This window comes from Rhinolophus sinicus, linkage group LG16 (assembly GCF_036562045.2).
Source record: "Rhinolophus sinicus isolate RSC01 linkage group LG16, ASM3656204v1, whole genome shotgun sequence".
In the NCBI taxonomy this organism is placed as follows: domain Eukaryota; kingdom Metazoa; phylum Chordata; class Mammalia; order Chiroptera; family Rhinolophidae; genus Rhinolophus; species Rhinolophus sinicus.
In genome coordinates this window covers 38,398,875-38,416,901 of record NC_133765.1, presented here as the reverse complement: position 1 = coordinate 38,416,901, position 18,027 = coordinate 38,398,875, and the positions used below count along the sequence as shown (strand labels likewise).

Genomic DNA, 18,027 nt, shown 5'->3' with positions numbered 1-18,027 from the left:
TTACGTCAGACACTGATTGCAGGTAGAGCGTGACCAGGGCCGTGAACCAGTACAGTAGTGTGGGTGTCGGGGGGAGAGGTCGCTTCTGGCCGTGGGGGTCAGAGGGGACAACTATGCAAGGTTCTCTCAAACCCTGTGTCTGCTGGATTGTCCTCTTTCACGGGGGTGGAGCCCGGCCTGAGCACACAGCTCTCACAGAGCAGTGCTCTCTGGGCCCTGTCATTCTAGGTGCTCATGTGTCTTAAGTCACTGAACTCGCAGTCACCCTGTGACTCAATGCTGTGATTAGGCTCATATTGTGAATAAGGAAACTGAGGCACAAGTGGGACAGTAAGGTGCTCGGTCCACACAGCTAGCAGGCACAGACAGGGCTCTACCCAGGCCATGTGGGCCCAGAGTGTGCTTGTTTTTTCACTGAGACACACAGCCTCCTTTAAATGGGCCAGAAAATGAATGTTCCTTAAATACCTCAAAGATGTCACTTCCTACTGGAGGAAAACTCTCTCGGCCCTCATCCTGCCACCTCCACCTCCAAGCTTCCCTTCTTTGCACGCCCCCCACCCCAGTGCTACCCCAGAACACCTCTGAGTCTGCTGTCCCTCCCTCTTGTCCAGCTTCCACAGCAGACCTTCAGCCTCCAGCTCCCTGCCCACACCCCTGACCTCACACTGGAAGCACCAGGCAGCCTCTCAACACCCACCTGGAAGGGCCACACCTGTGCGTGCCCAGCCCTGCCCCCACCGTCCCAGGACGCCCCGCATCCTGCCTCCTGCCCGGGGCCACACCCGCTCCTCGGATCCCTCCTTCCCTGCCCCTTCAGCCTCTCTTTCCCCAAAGCTTTTCTGCATCATATTGTAAACATTGTCAGGTGTGTAGCAGTAGGGGGGGGGGAACAGGAAGAGGTGGGGGGGAGGAGGAGGAGGAGGAGGAAGACGTGGAAGAGGAGAGACCATCACCAGTGCTGTAAGCTCCTGCATGCAAGATGCACTGACTGTCCCCAAGACTGTGCGGTGATACTGTCACTACCTTCACTACAGGTGCAGAAACCGGCTCAGTGCATTAAGTGGCCTGGTGCAGTCACACCTGACGGACCCGCTCACGGTCACACGGCTCCAGGTGCCTGGCAGCAGCTCTGAGCCACCCACAGCCATCTCCGCGGAGGACGCCCTCTGGCCCTCCCTCCCCAGAAAGGCTTCCCAGGCAGCCCCCTAATAAGGAAAGGGGCTCCCATACCAGGAGGCACAGGGCTCTGAACAGCTGGGGCTGGTAGCCTCCCACCAACGGGAGGGTCTCGCCTCCTCAGCCCCTCCCTGCAGACGCGCAGGGCTGAGGGCGTCCTTACCTGGTGGGCTGAAGCTGGCCTGCCACCGCATGGAGTTGTCCCGTGTGTACAGCTCCACGGAGCCCTTGCCGCCACTGGAGCACACTTTGAACCCATCGGAAATGACCTGTCCCCCATAAGCAGAGGGTGTCGGTCGGGACGGCTCTCCATACGTCTTCCAGAAAAAAGAAAATGTGACCCCTGAGGAAAGGAAAGGCGTCGTTGGGTCAGTACCAATGACAAGCAGAAGGGACTTCACCTCTCTACTCTTTTTCATTTTAAATAGCAACTTTTTCTCATTCTAGAGACGATGTATATTCAATTCGGAAAACGCAGACAAAAATAATAGGTAGTGTTTATTAAGAGGTCACTAAGTGCCAAGCACTTTTCTAAGAGTTTTAAATGAATTACCTCCTCTTGCACATCACGAAGACCCTGTCATCCCCATTACGCAGGTGAAGAAACTGAGGCCAGTTTGCTCAACGTCACTAAACTGGTGCTTACGGTTAGGGGCAGCCTTGAGCAGTCTGACCCCAGAACGCTAATTTTCAATAACCGACACCATTCTGTTTTTATTCCTGTTAGTCCACAGGCATCGTGGTCCGTGATATTTATTAAAAAGAAAGAACAGCTCACACACCCTGGTTTGTAAACCACATTTTAGAAACTTACTGCATCACAAACTCCCTGCTGGGTCCGTGAATACACGTTTATGTTGTCATTGTTATGTCTGCACAGCATTGCATCCTAAATGGGCACAAACTATTTAAACAACACTGTGCTGCTGGTAACCCCCTGGGTCTTAAGGTTTCCCTCCGCTTTTTATCTTCCAGACAGGACTGGAAGCCAGAGCTTTCTGCGCTCTCAGACCAGGCGCCTTTGGGGGCTACCCCAGCAGGGAGCGTCCAGGCAAAGGGCCGCCCATGCTGAAGGGCTTGGCAGCTGTGATGGCTCACTTCCAGCAGAGCCACAGCGTGGGGCACACAGAGGCCTGGCAGGTAAAGCTCCTTTCAAGACACCTGCCTGCCAATCCCTGAGCCCTGAGCCAGCCCCTCCGGGACCAAGGTCGTGCTCCATCCACTGCGACTAAACAGCTGCCGGTGACCCATGTGTCTCCATCTCTGGAAGCACATGGGGCCGGGGGAGTGTGAAGACCCTGGCCCAAGGTTACCTTGCGGCCTGGGGCTGGGCTCCTGGGGAGGGTAGGCAATGGCCAGGCCCTTTGGAGCTCTGAGTGGGTCTATTCTGCTTCTCTGACTCCGGTGACATTTACCCTTTCTTTGCATGTGAGTAAAGTGTGTGTGTGTGTGTGTGTGTGTGTGTGTGTGTGTGTGTGTGTGCACGCATGTGTGCGTGCTTAGCTAGCAACTTGCCTGCACTCACTGTGTGAAAACTGGAAATAAATCCAGCTGCCTCCCCCCCAGCCCCGGCCCCCTGCCCTTGGGCACAGCGCTTTGGTGATGCTGGGGAGTGGACGGTGCCCAGAGCTGGTCAACACAGGCCCAGGATGGGGTGGACAGAGAGAGGTGGGGGCCATTTGCCCAGGGCCTGATTTACACAAATGGCACCACATTTCGACTTTGGACATTATCTTCTAATGAGATTATGGACAAAGTCTCAGAGAGTCACTGAACTAAAGGAAGCCATTTGTCATTAATTATAAAGTTGGGCCCCGTTACCAACCATTTTGTCATGCTTTATGAATCAACATATTTGTTACAAGTTGTTCAGCGTCTTGTGACAATATAATTGTGATAATTACATTGCATTGTAGTTTCGTGGGTTCAAAGCCCTACTATAATTAATATAAGCCTATACAACATACATAATTTTATAACCCTGGTTTGGAATTTCTCCACTCTTTTTCATTATAAGAGGAACCTCAAAACAAAAAGGAAGGGGCCTGTACTTTGCTTGAGCTTGGAGAGGCTCAGAGCAGAACTCCAGGTCGCAAGGCGAATGTTCTCGGGGCCACTGAGGAAAGCGAGAGGTTCTCAGAAGTACCCGGTAACGTGGGTCACCAGAGCAGGATGGGACTTTGAAAGGGCACTCAGAGGGCAGCTGTGCTGTCCCCGGGCCGTGCCATCTCCCGACCTGGCTCCCTGCACAGCTGGCTGGTGGGGACTGCACGGCGGGGTCCCCCCGACCACGTCTGTGGGCGTCTCCTGTGCTGAGCTGAGTCCCGAATACACTCTGAGCCTCCTGCCGGGCCTCTCCCCAGAAAAAAAACCAATTTCACAGGGAAATGAACACAGCACATTGTGAAATTTCGGTTATGAAATGAATTCCCAGTAGGATTCGTGGAAGTCAATTTTTTCCAAACACTTTGCTGCGTTTAAAAATTCCTTTCATTCAATCTTGTCTTGGCCAAATGTCTTTCTGTCCAGGAAGAAAAATAAAAATAAAACATTGAACTTAGTGTTAGGAGAGGGGAGAATGAAGGCAAACAACGTGCTGGAGCCAAGCTGTTCATTTTTTGGTAATTCCACCTGCAAAATAATCGCTTCCATCTGGGGAGTAGCTTATATTGAAACGTGAATTTACGTCTTTGGAGTCTGAGCAGATTCACGAGGAGCCTCCCATATCAGCATGTGCAGGGAGTTTGTATCAGGTACTGGGATCATTAATACGAAAAGGAAAAAACCTGAAGGCGAAAGTCACCAGGGCAACTGGTCAACAAATCGACTCAATACATTTTCTCCTTGTGATCCTAATTCTAGGCCTTTCTCAACAAGACAAAAAATTAAAAGAAAAAAACAAAAAGAAAGAATATCCAGATGTCACAAGAAAAGACGGATAGATTTGAGTGCATAAATACGACAAAATTCTGCAAGGCAAAAAATTTACCAGAGCAAAGTCAAAAGACAGATGACAACCCGGGGGAGGAAGCGGGGTATTTGTACTACATTTAACAGACAAGAAATGAATTTCCCAACAATCTAAAGAACACTTTATTTTTAAAAAGTGTGATCAGTGGCATTTAATGGGACCTTGCCGTAAACAAGTTTGACTGTTCTAAGAATGAATCCTCCCAATAGCCCCATGAAGTAGGTGTTAGTATGGTCCTTACTTTACAGGGGAGAAAATGGAAGCACAGAGAGGGAAAGTGACTTGTCCAAGGCCACACAGCTGGTGAGAGTCAGATGTGAGCCACGCAGCCTGGCTCTGGAGCTTGCATTTGTGCTCACTGTGCTCACATTTGTGTAACCTTTCCTAGCTGACAGGGTTTTGGGGGAGGTGGAGGGAGAGGGCTCACTCGCTGAACCAGACAAAAGAGATTCCCAGCAATTCCAGGGGGAAAATGCACCCTGTAGACCTGGGCCAGCGAGGAAGTCTGGCTGCAGGTCTGTCCTCGCTGTGTCTCTGGTGGGAGGGACAGGGGTGGCTGGCAAGGCTGGGGAGGGAATCTTTCCGGGGACAGGAGCAGCTCTCCCCAGGTCCACAGACTCAGCACCGCGTTTGTGATCGTAAGTGGACCCAAGCGGCAGCGGGCTCGGGGGGCAGGCCCTGCAGGGGTTGTCCTGGCCGGGCAGCCGCCCTCCCTCACCTGGGTGCAGCACTGCTATGTCCCTTGGGACGGCTATGCTTCCCACTCCCGTTTCCTCCTGTGTGGGTGGGACCGACCACACCCCCGGGGCTAACTCGGGCAGGCCCGGGGCTGGTCGCCTGGTGCTTCTGGCAAACACTGTTTCCCACCTGCAAAGCCTGAGGACAGAGCCAGAGTGATGGAGAGATACAGGTTTCTGACGGCATTTTGGGCACCTGCACCCAGCTTGTGTCCGCGGTATTTTTCAAAGGCAAACACACTGTCTCCCATCCTATCTGCCCTCGTGCCACAACTGTGCCACTTTCCAGCCAGACTCAGAGCCAGTGTCTCCACCTGCCTCTGCCTGACTTGACCAGGAGGTGCCAGCAGAAGCGACACAGGCCAAGTTCCGTGCAACAGCCTCTGCTCTCTGCCTCTCGGGCCTCCAACCACACGGAAGTGCAGGCTCTGGGGCTGGAGAGAGAAACCGCGCAGATGAGCTCGGTGGTGCCGGGGAGGGAGCGAGGAGATCCACGTCGGGCACCAAGTCGGCCCAGCCTGGCCGCCTGACAGCAGCTGTGTGACACGCCTGCTGCCCCACAGAACCGCGGAGGACACCCAACTGTGACGTACTGAGTTTGGGGGTGCTTGCGGCACAGCAATACGTAACCGGAAAACAACCTGCATAAAGCCGTTCAGCTCCCTGAGCCAATCACCCCCTGTGGCTTCAGCCTAGTCAGGTTGAGCCGCTGGTACCTGCCCAGATCATGCCTGGCAGCCCCCAGAGGACACATGCCCTTCCTGACCCCCCTGTCCCCGACAGGCCACCACAGGGTGGGGCACGTGGCTCCCTCCTTCCTTCCTGACACCTGCTTTGCTGGGAGGGCTCAGGGGAGAACATTGGAGAGGAAACTGCAGGGGGAGGAAGGAGATCAAGGAGACCTCCACCCTCTCCTGCTCACAAATGTCCATGGTTCCGCCGGGGCAGCCCCAGGCCTGTGTGAGACGTACGTCTACCTACAACATAGTGACATCAGAGGACAGGAGCTGATCCATGCCTTGTGGACTCTGACAGCTGCCTGAAAGCAAGTTTCCAGGAGAATTCCTTAGCACCAGAAGAGCAGGCTCAGGAATGTTCTGGAATGGGAAACTCAGGGCCTCAAGAACCAATGCCATCAATTTCACTTCTGGGATAAGGTCTGGCCTCGCATCCCACCGTCTGTCAGCTCGGGCCGCTGTGACCGAGTACACAGACTGGGGGCTCACACAGCACACACTGGCTCTCGCGGGTCTGGCAGCTGGACGCCTGTGCCAGGGTGCCGGCCTGGGCGGGTTCCTGGGGAGGCGTCTTCCTGGCTCTGTCCTCACACGACCTTCCTTGTGACCCTGATCTCGTCCACTCCTGATTCAGCGTGAATCCCACAGTGAGGGCCTCACCTCAGCCTCCCCACCTGCCAAAGCCCCTCCTCCAGATACTGTCACACTGGGGGTGAGGTTTCAACATATGAATCTGGGGGGGACACCAACAGTCAGACCATACAACTCTCACGCACTCATTCATTCACTCATTTGTTCAACAAATATTTATTTAGTGGCTAATACGTGGGGGTCTGGAGACAGAAAGGGGAACAGACCCACAAGGTCCCTGGGCTGCAGGCCAGGGCTTGAGACAGACACTAAAGTCACACAGGGCTCCCTGCAGTGACGACTGTGACGAGCAGTAAGAAGCAGACACACAGGCCGTAGGCACGTAACAGGACGCTCTCTAACCTGACAGCGGACGAAGGCTTCCTGAGCAACTCACGCTGGGGCCGAGACCTGAGTGAGGGGCCGATGTCACTCAGACAAGGGGACTGTCACTGTTGAAGGAACCAAGCTGATGTGGTTTCATGCAGAGTGTGGTGAGGAAGGGGCAGCAGAAGCAGAGAACTAGGTGATTGAGGAAATGTGGGCAGGAGGGAGCCAGCCTGCTGACTGCACTTCAGCTCACAGGCACCTCTGAGCTCGTGCATCTGTGAGTGTCCTGTGGCCGCTGGAACACATCGCCACACACACATGCACACACATGTACACACATGTGTACACACATGCACACACGTTCTCGCACACTCTGCGCCGAGAGGGCTCACTGGTCTAGCGTCAGGAGCCGGCCTGCAGGGCAAGAGTTTGTTCCTTCCCTCTTCCAGCCTCCAGAGGCACCTGCTTTCTTGGCCCATGGCCTCTCTCTGTGTTCAGAGCCGCCTCCCGATCTGACTCTGCTCCCCCTTAGAAGGACCCCTGGGATGACGCCATGTGGGCCCACCTCAGGTTCCTAAACTTTCTCACATCTGCAAGATGGGTCGAGGGGACATGGGAACATTTTGTATTATTTTTACAACTGCATGTCATTGACAGTTATCTCAGAATAAGGTCCTAGAAGAACAGAAGAGACTGCTCGGTCGCAAAGGCCTTTACTCTGATGGGGCTGGTTCCGCCTGCAGCTTCTCAGTGCCTCGCAGGCAGGGAAGTGGGTTGAGAGGCTTTCAGCATCGCGGCCTTGGCTTCCTGGGTTATAACATGAATACAGACATCAAGGGAATCTCCAACCCCAGCACCCTGAGCCGGTTTCCCAGGCAGTGTGGCCTGTGCAGGAGAGAAGCTGGCACGCCGGGCTCTCCACTGGGAAGCAGCCACTTGGCAAGCATGTCCACGGGAGCACAGGTTGGGAGCAGGGGGACGTGGGGACCTGGTCCCTGACTAACCGGAGAAAAGCGATGGCTGCCTTACGTACGTCCCAACTCTGAGTTTGTCGGACACAAAAAGGCAGTTTCTACCCCCACATTTTAGCCCAGTGCTGCTTGTATGACAGGCTCCACCCACATATTTGTAAGAGTTGGTCATTCCACACCCCAGGACCTTGGGCACTTTGTCCAGGAGAGTTTCAGCATACAGACACGTCTTCATATGACACGACCCACAGTGTCAGCTTGTTCCCTTCCCTCTGTCTGTCAGTTCTTCTGACCGTGACAAGGACAGAGTCCGAGTGTATGTGAGTAACGCTAGCCTACCCCCATTTTAACACAGAAATACCACATCTCAATGCAGAGCCTTCAGTGGACAGTGATACCCGAGCAGAATTCAATAACACAGGTATCTTTTCCTTTCGGGATCTCTACTGGCTTTCAATTTATGGCAATTATATAAAGTTTCCTTTTCAATTAACTGGGTAAAATTTAAAGAAAAATACGAAGTGTTATAAGAATTCAGGTGGTCTGGGTCTATGGCAAAAAATTGTAGAAGTGGTTTAAAAGTGAGTTAAACTTAAGAATCTTGTGCTAAAAACTTGTGCTAAAAAACATTCTACCATTGTTGGACTTTTAGATCACGCATCCTTAACCTACACTCACTAAATAACCCACCCTCGGACTTACTCATTCTTTGGCATAACACCATCCTGCCTCGCTACCTCAGTGGTCGGTTGGGTAAGTTGAGTTCAGGGTCTGACATGTCCCTTTTCTGTCCACGTTGGGACTGTGAGGCTACGTCTGGCTGTACACGCGCCTTGGGGACAGTTTTCGAGTCATCCATGATCAGCCATTCTCAACACCGAGGAGACCCAGCTGCCGAAAAACACAAGGAGGATGGTTCCTAAGACTTGCCACTCATCCTACAAAACACAGAACGACCGCGGAGCACACAGTCAGGCAACACGGGGCCGGCTGTGACACACAGTCAGGCAACACGGGGCCGGCTGTGACACACAGTCAGGAGACACGGGGCCGGCTGCGGCGCACAGTCAGGCGGCACGGGGCCGGCTGCGGCGCACAGTCAGGCGACACGGGGCCGGCTGCGGCACACAGTCAGGCGACACGGGGCCGGCTGCGGCACACAGTCAGGCAACACGGGGCCGGCTGCGACACACAGTCAGGCGACACGGGGCCGGCTGCGGCACACAGTCAGGCGACACGGGGCTGGCTGCGGCACACAGTCAGGCGACACGGGGCCGGCTGTGACTACGAGAGACCTGACTGTTGCAAGGGGAAAAATCAGAGCATCGAGTCCACGGTCCCAAGTGAGTTCTTCCCTAACGAGACCTGATTTTGACTTGACAAAGGGAAGCCATGGGGACGTGAACTTCCATACCTCACCGGTAGGTTGTTTTTCCAGCTCCATGATGAGAAGACGAGGAAGAGCCAAGTAAGGTGGGAGAAATGATGCAGCAAAGGGCAACATTTGGAGAGAAAAGAGCTGGAGTTCACAGTGACAGAGGATCGGGGACAGACAGGCGGCGGGAGACGTGATGACTTCCGTGTCCAGCCACCCTGCGTTTGAAGTGGCCGGAGCAGAACATGCGTAGGTGAGATGCACTGAGAGGCAGCAGACACGGATTGGCAGTGCTTCGGACTCTCGTGTAGACGAGGGACCGTGAACTCAGAAGCCCATCTAGTGTGTGAGACGCTTGCGTTGTTTCACGGAGGCAGCCTGGGCTGCATTCTCCCAACATGCGCCGCCCTTTGTGGGCCACACACTCATTCCCCCCCCCCAAAGGCTCTCTCTGGCCCCTCCATGAAACGCCTGGTGCTGTGGGACTCTCCTTCAGCGTCCCCGTTTCTGTCCTCGTGCCTCCTTTCAGAGAGCAACAGTGTGGCGAGTGGCACTGCCCTCAGTCTCGGCCGGGAAGCCATCGTGAGTGCTGGTGGCTGAGGAAACCAGAGGCTGCGGACCTGTGCAGAGGGGACAGCCACCGACTCCAACCAGCGGCTGCCCGGTGGGCACGAAGACAGCGGATTTTCTGATTTTTAAAGAGAAGTCCGAAGGACAGGTGTTTAAGTGAACTGTTCTCTTTTGTGGGAGTTGGGCATTAATCTTTGAAAAGGACATTTAGAGCACTGCAAGAGGACCTGTTTCTGAGTGAGGATATTTAGACCCAGTCATCCTGCGGGAAACGATCCGGAGAGCTAACTGAAAACTGAAACCGGGGAGGACCAACATAAGGTGTGGGACCGAGTCGGCCTTGGCTGGTTCTGAGACATGGCCCATGAGGGTGACTGGGGGTCTGACTAAAATACAGGTGCCCAGGCCTCATCCACAGACTTTGCTCCACTGAGTCCTGGGTTGGAGCCTAAGACCTTCCATTTTTTACGCTCTCCATCACTGACTGCTGCCGTGCTCTGTAAACAACGCTTTGGGACACGCTGCTGTAAATCACTGCGTAGCTCTGGGCGTGTCTGAGCTCCCTTGGCCTCAGTTTCCCCATCTGCCCAGGGAAGGTACTGAATGACTACTTCTCCCTGAGGCCATGTGCTCCACCAGGCTTTCCAGCGTCCACGTACCCCACAGGTCATCTGAGGAAGGCAGCCATTGGATCCAGACCCTGCCTGCATCCACCAGAGTTTCTATCCAGAAACTCTATCCTGCAAATATTTTAGCATTTTGTTGACAGATGTTTAAATTTAGTAACCTGATGCTAAGGGAAGAGTCGCTCGTATCAAAGCTGAGAAGAAGGGAGCATGAGCGTTGAGATTCTCCAGCTGCTGCTGCAGAGCCTTGGCAGCCTTCTGGGTGTTTATAAGTAGAGGAAGCACTAATGCACACGAGGAAAAGACGACGGCGTTTACAGGGCAGGGATGGGAGTGCTGAGGGCAAAACAGGAAGATGCTGTTTCCGGAGGAGCCAGCGGCTTGGAGCTGAGTCAGCAGCAGTGGGTGGAAGTGACTCAGGATGGAGTTTAGTCCAGTATCAGAAACGACCTTCTAAAGTCAGGGGTGCAAAGATGGAAGGGAGAGCGGCCACGCATGGGCACTTTCCAAATGACAGCTCGTCAAACAGCATTCCAAGAGATTTAAGCCTTGGAAAGACAGAGGAGACGTAGCTGTTCAAGAAATATGAATGAAGCATCGACGATGTTGATTTTCATCCCTGAAAATACAGCGATGGCCAAGACAAACGCAGTCCTGCCCTCTGAGGCAGAGGCCAAGGGGTACAGGCCGTCAGCGGCCGTCAGACTATGCAGCTGGAGAGATGGAACGTGCAGGGGTTGCGAGCACCAACAGAGAAACCCACCTGCTCTGGAACTCCACCTGCCAAAGGAGCACTGAGCTGAGCCCTCAGGGTCTGCAGGTAAGCGAAACGAGGTTCTAGAACATTGCAGAAAGGGTCCTTCCTACTCTGTGTGCTCGCTGGTCCTAGGGGTTGCAGGACAGACCCCTTGGGATTTGAGAAATATGGACTCTGTTCCCTCAGGCTAACTCTCAAGAATGGCCAAGCATCAAATGGCCTTTTTCTCTCCCTACGTTTGCAGCAGGGCCCATGAAAAGCTCCCAGAAGGCTCCATCTGCCAAACAGCAAGACCCACGATGGCTCACAGAGACAAAGGGAGGTGGAAAAGCAGGTGGTCATGAGCCCTAGGAAAAGCCAGCGCCGATGGAAGAACCCGGCATGGGCGGCCTGGCAGTGAGCACAGCTTCCATTTTCTGTCTGAGAACTCAAATGGGGCAGCGACATCGCTCCCTCAAAAGGACGTTTTACTCCAATTTGAAAAGGTCAGACTTCAAGTCTGTCTCCTAAAACATTCTTAAAAAACAAAACAAAAATCAGCCCAAGAATATGGATGGAGACCACAAGATAATTTAGAAATAAGAAGTATGGAAACAGTTGACCCTTTGGACTAGGAGTGGGGAGTGTTTCTCTCGTTATTGAAATGTTCATTTCTGTTATAAAAATAATGCACAGTAAGTTGGTGCCCACCATGGCCACCAAACAAAACAAACAAACAAACAAAAAAGTGGCAGGAAAACAGAGCTGTGTACCTGAGAAGGCGATCTGGTGTCTGAATACCACCCGTACTATTATGAGACGTCACGTCACCGTTTTGAAGCTTCCTACCTACGGAAGTCTCAGCCTAAACAATGCCCACGAAAGCACATTTCTGATGAGCTATTTGTGTTGAAATGAACACAAAACCACTCATTTTTAAGTTGCCCTTCACCCCGTCTGAGATCATCGCATAGTCACCTCTCATGCAATCGAGAGACCTTCACCTGGAAACGCCAGGCGACCTTCCCTGCTCAGTCTCGCTCTTCTTGAATCCAGAAATACAAGCTCATTTGGGCCCCCAGAAAACCCCCGGAGCAGAGGGTACAGGGAACAGACCTGGGTGAGACCTGCATGTGGGGGTCCTTGTGACATTAGAAGGCCCAGAGGCCCTGAGGCTGCGATCTAGACCAAGAGGACAGACTGAGAAATGTCCAGCCTCCCTCTACAAGTGCGTTGAGCCTCAGGCCAGCCTGGGCTCAGGGAGCCAAGGCTGATTTAAGGTTTCCTGGCTTCATTTTATGTCTGGCCAAACTTTAAAGAATGTGCCCAAATGAAAAATGTCTTCCAAAGCTCCAGTTAACACAGCACAGAAGTCATTAACTGAGTGGGACGTGGAGGCAAAGTTCACAGCCCTGTCCAGGGCCCGAGCCTGTGTCCTCTCTTTTTAAGGATGAAATGAGTGAACCCACGTTCTAGGATCAGAAGACTGGTAGGCAGGTATAAACGACTGTGGGTCATCATTAGGGTGAGGCCAAACGTGTTAGCCCCTGTCAGGGGGAAACTGGGGTGTCATTTGGACGAACGTCCTCATAAAACTGGGCCAACGTGCCAGGCAGATGTCAGCTTGTAGTCTTCACAGCAACGCATGAGTCAGGCACTACAAGCGACCCATTTGACAGATGAGGAGCCTGGACTCAGAGGTTAAGAGGTGGCCGAACGTCACCGCAGAAAGAATTGGAACCGGAATCGGGGCCCGGGAGCCCGGCCTGGGAGCCCAAGCTCTTCACACGCTGTGTTCAACATGCACGAGGATGAAAAGGGTGCAGCCTGAAGGGGCTGCGACCCTGACACAGAGCGGGTCCATTAGAAAGGGGCCGTCACTGCTCAGTGCCACCGGAGTCGGAGGAGGGGGAAGAGCTCAGGAGAAACCATATTTTTACGTGATCTTTTCCTATTGTTCAATGTTGGCAGCTAATTAATAAATCTTAACTCCAGGCCCGTGAAGCCAAACATAACCCGGGGCCAGAATCAGCTCCGAGGCCTGAGAACTGCGGCCTCGGAGTTCAGGTAAAACTTCCCAGGAGCTCTGATCCCCAATCGCCATGTTCTCCCCTCCAGTCCCCCCTCGAGGGCTGCTATTCCTGGAAGGTCCCTACACTGGGATTCTTGGGACCTGCACCAATTGCATTCCAGGAAACAAATTCTATCAGCAGTGGGGGCTGTTCAGACACCTTCCCTCCCAGGAGAGAAGCTGATCCGGGAGACCTGACACAAACTAGCAGACACTTTGCAGCCCCCCGGTGGGGACAGACACAGCTGTCCTCCCAGAGTTGCTGCAGCCGAGCCCGGGGATGTTTGTAGCTTAGAGGAAAGAAACAGCCTCATGTGTGTACAGAGCTGTCTGAGGTCACGAGCAGCTCACACGACAGCTCTGTAAACCCAGCCGTAGTTTTGGACCTCAGAACCATTTCTCAAACTCTGGGTTCTGCAAAGTCCAAAGTGTATCCTCCTGCGTGCTTTTGCCTTATTAAGCTGTTGTTTATTTTTGTTGGAATGCCATCCCTTTGTCCCCGGCGTGTGTACATGAATTCATCAGAACGCTGTGTCGATAAGGCCATTGGGTGCCCAAGGAGCCTGAGAGCTTTCAGACAAGACTGCATTAAACTCTTTTTTTCCCCTAGAAGTAAAAATTTTCCTTTTGCTGAGGATAATGGAACTTGAAAGCTGGAAGCTGATGTGGATGGCAAGGGACAATTGCCCAGAAAGCTTTGAAATGTGGCCCAGACGTCCATTGTCTGAAGCTCAGATAGTAAAGAGCAAGTTATTGTGCACAGGAAAGTAACAGAGAATTGATTCCTCATTTCTCTTTTGCATACATGTGTTTTGCCTGTGGCATTATTTTAAGCCCAGGCCTGCAACCACGAGCTCTCTCCACTGCCCCCAGTCTCCGTGGATGCAACACAAATGTGTGTCTTGCAAGGCATACTCTGGCCAGACCCACTGTCACCATCCTGGGGCCAGAGAGACTGTGAGCCATGCGACCGGTCCACTTCCCACAAACGCCGTGGGCCTCTCCAAATCCCCGTGTGACATCACTGTGTCTGCTTTTTATGGAAGGTTTTTTTTCCCCCCCTTTACGAGATTAAATACTTTGATCTCACATTTCTGTAAGATGATGTTTCAGTCTCCAGGACGGGTCTCTTGTGAGAATCCTGGGTGCCTGCATCCCATTGTCCCTGGCCTCCAACCCATATGTGATGATTTTCCCGAATTTGGCAACTGACCAGAAGGCCACAGTCACGTCTGCCACTGCCCAGGGGAGCACACGCTACCCGACAATGAGACCCAGAAAAACTGCCGAATGGCTGCTACTCACCCTCGGGACCGCACTGGGCCGGGTTACTGATGCAGGAGGTCTTGTACCTTCCGTGGTACAGGAGCGTGACGCCTTTCTCCTCCTTGAGGTAAATGCCTTTGTTGACCTTTCCTTCGACAATATCTAAGTGAGAAGAATGCCCGTGTCGTGTGTTAATGACCTTATGTGATTGGACGTCTACAGACATGCAAGACGCACAACATATGACAAAGGCACCGCACTGTTTATAGCTGGACTCACACAGCTCTGATATTGATACTCACCTCATTTCATGTTTAGTTATTAGCAATCGAGTATTAAATAAATTTATGTCCCTTAATACCTGTGCTCTATCCTAATATTATATTAATGCGGAGCCCGTACCACACTAAAATGATGTTACAATTATTGTATTCGCCAACAGTTGCGCCACCAGGAGCGACATAATTATAATCTTTACATAACACAGAAAGTCCTAAACTTGAATTCCATTTGCAGGCTCACTGAGTCCTTCCCACTCCCACCTTCACGCTAAACTTCCCAAGCGAAACTCTTAGATACAAGTTTGAACCTAAAACTACACCTGCGCTCTCTCTCTCTCTTTTTAAGTTCTCATTGAAAGCCCTTAGCCCTGCGCACGGGAACCCACGACGTTAAAGGAATCCATTTTCAGACTCTCAGAGGAAAACCGTGAGTCACAGTTTGAATTGTCCTAGAAGAGCCACCTGCAAGACCCAGGGGCCATGAATCCTAGCAGGGCACACTGCTCTGTCATCACTTTGTTTTGTCCCTTTGCCATAGTGAACGTATCTGATGTTGTGAGTGTGTTGTAAATGGTTTACAGAATCGATAAGCGAGGACTGTGAAAACAAGGGCGGTTGGGCATTTATGGTTACCAGGGTCAAAGTCGCTCAGATACCCCCTCTGCCATGTGGGCTCCTGCCTGACCGGACAGCTAGCAGCTGCATCGCTGAATTCGGCTTTGTAAACCCCTGAAACAGGCCGTTTGACTGGCAAAATTAATTCTGGAAGCCAGACGCCTCACAGCTGAAAGAGCAATTCGTTGTATTTGTTGAAAACAGATCAAAGGGAGACACTGCGGTGATCTGGGCCGACTTTCGACGCTGGTCAGACGGAGCCACCACAGCTCTCTCCCTTTTGCTTCGAGTGGTGCAGGAAAAACACGAAGCATATTGGCTCTGGAGGTTATTAAATAAGATAATAATTCAACCATGACTCTTGTGGGTGTGTGTTTTATGAAACAGCTTCTAATGATTAAAAAAAAATTCTAGCTCCAGAAGAAATGCTGATGTTAATGTTTGCAAGAGATCAAATTTTTTATGAGGTATTTTAAAATCAACTTTAACTTTCCATTAAGAGGGCATGTTTTTCCTCCCCCAAAGAATATAATCCATTTAAAAATTCCAAACAATTTCTATTTTTAGAAAACCTCTCACCATATGTCTGGTTTGTTCTGAAAACAAGCAGCTGGTTGGGAAGAGCCTGGTCATTTGAAAGCTTATCAAAACCTTCTAATGCATCGACCTGTGACACTTCCCCTCAACCTAAGTGGAAGTGGTTATTCTCAGTACTCTGGGTCTCTGCTCTTTCTGTGGGTATTTGCGTGTTTGCTGGCCAGACAGAGTGAACTCATACAGAACCAAATCGATGGGCCTTCACGCTCAGTGTAGGCCCACACCGGACAGGAGGCAGGACAGACGTGGACGCGTGCTCACCTACGGTCGCAGAGAGATTTGAGTAGGCAGAGTCATTGGTGGACACAAAGGTAGCATTACGGAAGGGGAGCACAGTGAGATTGTGGGTTCGTGATGCTGGGAGAAACAACAAAAAAAGCACAACAAATGAGTGACACACAGAAAAATGCAGCCAACATATCTCTCAACGGAACGCGAACGTGTTGGGAAGCGTTCCTCTCATCTCCCCGTTTCTCTGCTGGCCACACCTTCCTCCCACCTCTTACCTACTCAGCCAACACTACGCTGACCCCAGGGGCCCCGCCGGGTCCCACGCTAGAGCATGACGGCCGCTGAAGCTGGCCACAGCCTTTGGTTCCCATTTGCTAGCTCCAATCCCCACCCGGACATTTAGTTGAGAGATATGAAATTGAACTTGGCTGTACGAGAGCCTTAACAAATGGATTAAAGGTGGTGATGTCACAGGAACTGATGGAACAGAAACACAGCATGAAAACAGCTACATGATGTGATGACAACTGGACAAAACGACAGAGAATCCAGCAACAAATGACAAAGCACGTCCACGAAATGCTTTCCAAAGCCATTCAACTGCCCCCGGCAGCAACATGGGCTCACAGATTCTGTTCTTTTTCCTTCAGAAGTCTGTAATCAAATTGAAATATACCAGGACAGCACTCTACCTTAAAGAATGGATGCAATAGAAAACGGCTGTAAAACCTCCATAATGAGAGTGTTTTGGGGCAAACGTCAATATATTTAGACTTTCACGGAAAATGAATGCATTTGGTGAACACAATTTAACCACGGTGTAATTGTGTCTGAGTAATTACATCACCTTATACAAAGAATTTTTCATAGGTAAAGGTTTTCCAGACACCAATAGTTACTGATTTAATCACAACAGCGACTGGGGAGCAGGGTGGGGAGAGAAATACACGGATCATTATTTGAGCTCTTGTGTGAAATAACTCCGACAATTTTAGTTTCTGTGTCCTAAACAATGAACTGTTTTGACAATACATTTCCACTTGGTGGAACAATCTCCTTTCAAAGGCTTTAAAATAAAGGCCCTGAGAAAAGAAAACTAGATTATAACAAGGGGAAACCGTTTCTGTTAACCCAAGCTAGTCATGTAATAAACTCTCCAGGGGACAAAGTACAGGTCTGCTCTGGGAGAAGATACTGAGCCACAGGATGGTTTTCCCGCCGTGGCCGCCACTGCTGCCTCCGCCCTAGGAAAACCAGGAGCACGGACCATTTTAGAACTTTAGGTGGCAATTTATGGCAGCACATGAAGTCGCAGGTATAAGGAAAATGCCAACACGCTGGTTTGGAAAGCATAGTAATCAGCAACCTGCGGGATTTAAAAAATAAAAAAAAATCCACTCCCATGTAGACACAATTGGCGTACACATGGCAGGATGCTTGCAAGTAAAGCCTTGCTGTACACATCTACCATTTGACATAACTAAGAACAATAAAGGAAACAAAAATAAAACTGTGAAAGCATCGCAAATCACTCAAAACAGACACTTTTTAAAAAGTTCTTATTGGAATGGAGAAAAGTGCTCAGGGACAGATGGCGTTTCCCCTCCCAGCAAACGTCTGAGTCGGATTAGGTACAGACTTTACTGCCCATGGGATTGGGGACCCCTGGAAGTGTCTTAGGTGTTGATCTTTCCAAAGGGGGTCGCCATGATGTGGGGAGAAGCAGGGCAGGAAGTGGGGGTGGCTTTGCTGAGTGAGACCCTGACCCACGGACATGCGAGTTGGTCTTCATTGGCACAACCTTCGGCATTGGGTTCAGATGGGCCCGTGTTTGGGTAGGAGGTTATGCCAGTTTCTCTCCAGAAAACATACATTGGGACCCGTACATAGGTTGACCTAACACCTGCAGCTTAAAGCATAAGAGAGCAGCTTCTGTTTTAAGGTTTTTGGGAAAACATACCTTTTAACAATGTTTTGAATCATAAGTTCTGTCCTTCAACCATCCAAACATATAAAAGTCTGAAACCCTTTATGCAGAAGTTCTAGTAAGACACCGTGGAGTGGCAATGATCGGAGGAAGCCGCACAAATGTTGGTTTGTCCCC

At 51.4% G+C, this 18,027-nt stretch overlaps 1 protein-coding gene across 2 annotated transcripts in view; it reads right to left on the bottom strand.

Moving 5' to 3' along the window:
- ADGRD1 (adhesion G protein-coupled receptor D1) overlaps positions 1-18,027 on the bottom strand; it is a 99,518-nt gene that overhangs the window by 71,845 nt on the left and 9,646 nt on the right. Inside the window, exons 4-6 of one of the 2 annotated variants that reach the window (XM_019748811.2) lie at positions 15,954-16,049; positions 14,239-14,361; positions 1,343-1,522 (exon numbers count right to left, since the gene is read on the bottom strand). In XM_019748811.2, coding sequence (XP_019604370.2) covers positions 1,343-1,522; positions 14,239-14,361; positions 15,954-16,049 — 399 coding nt within the window. The remainder of the gene's footprint in view (positions 1-1,342; positions 1,523-14,238; positions 14,362-15,953; positions 16,050-18,027) is intronic. The other variant, XM_019748812.2, reaches the window with a different exon arrangement.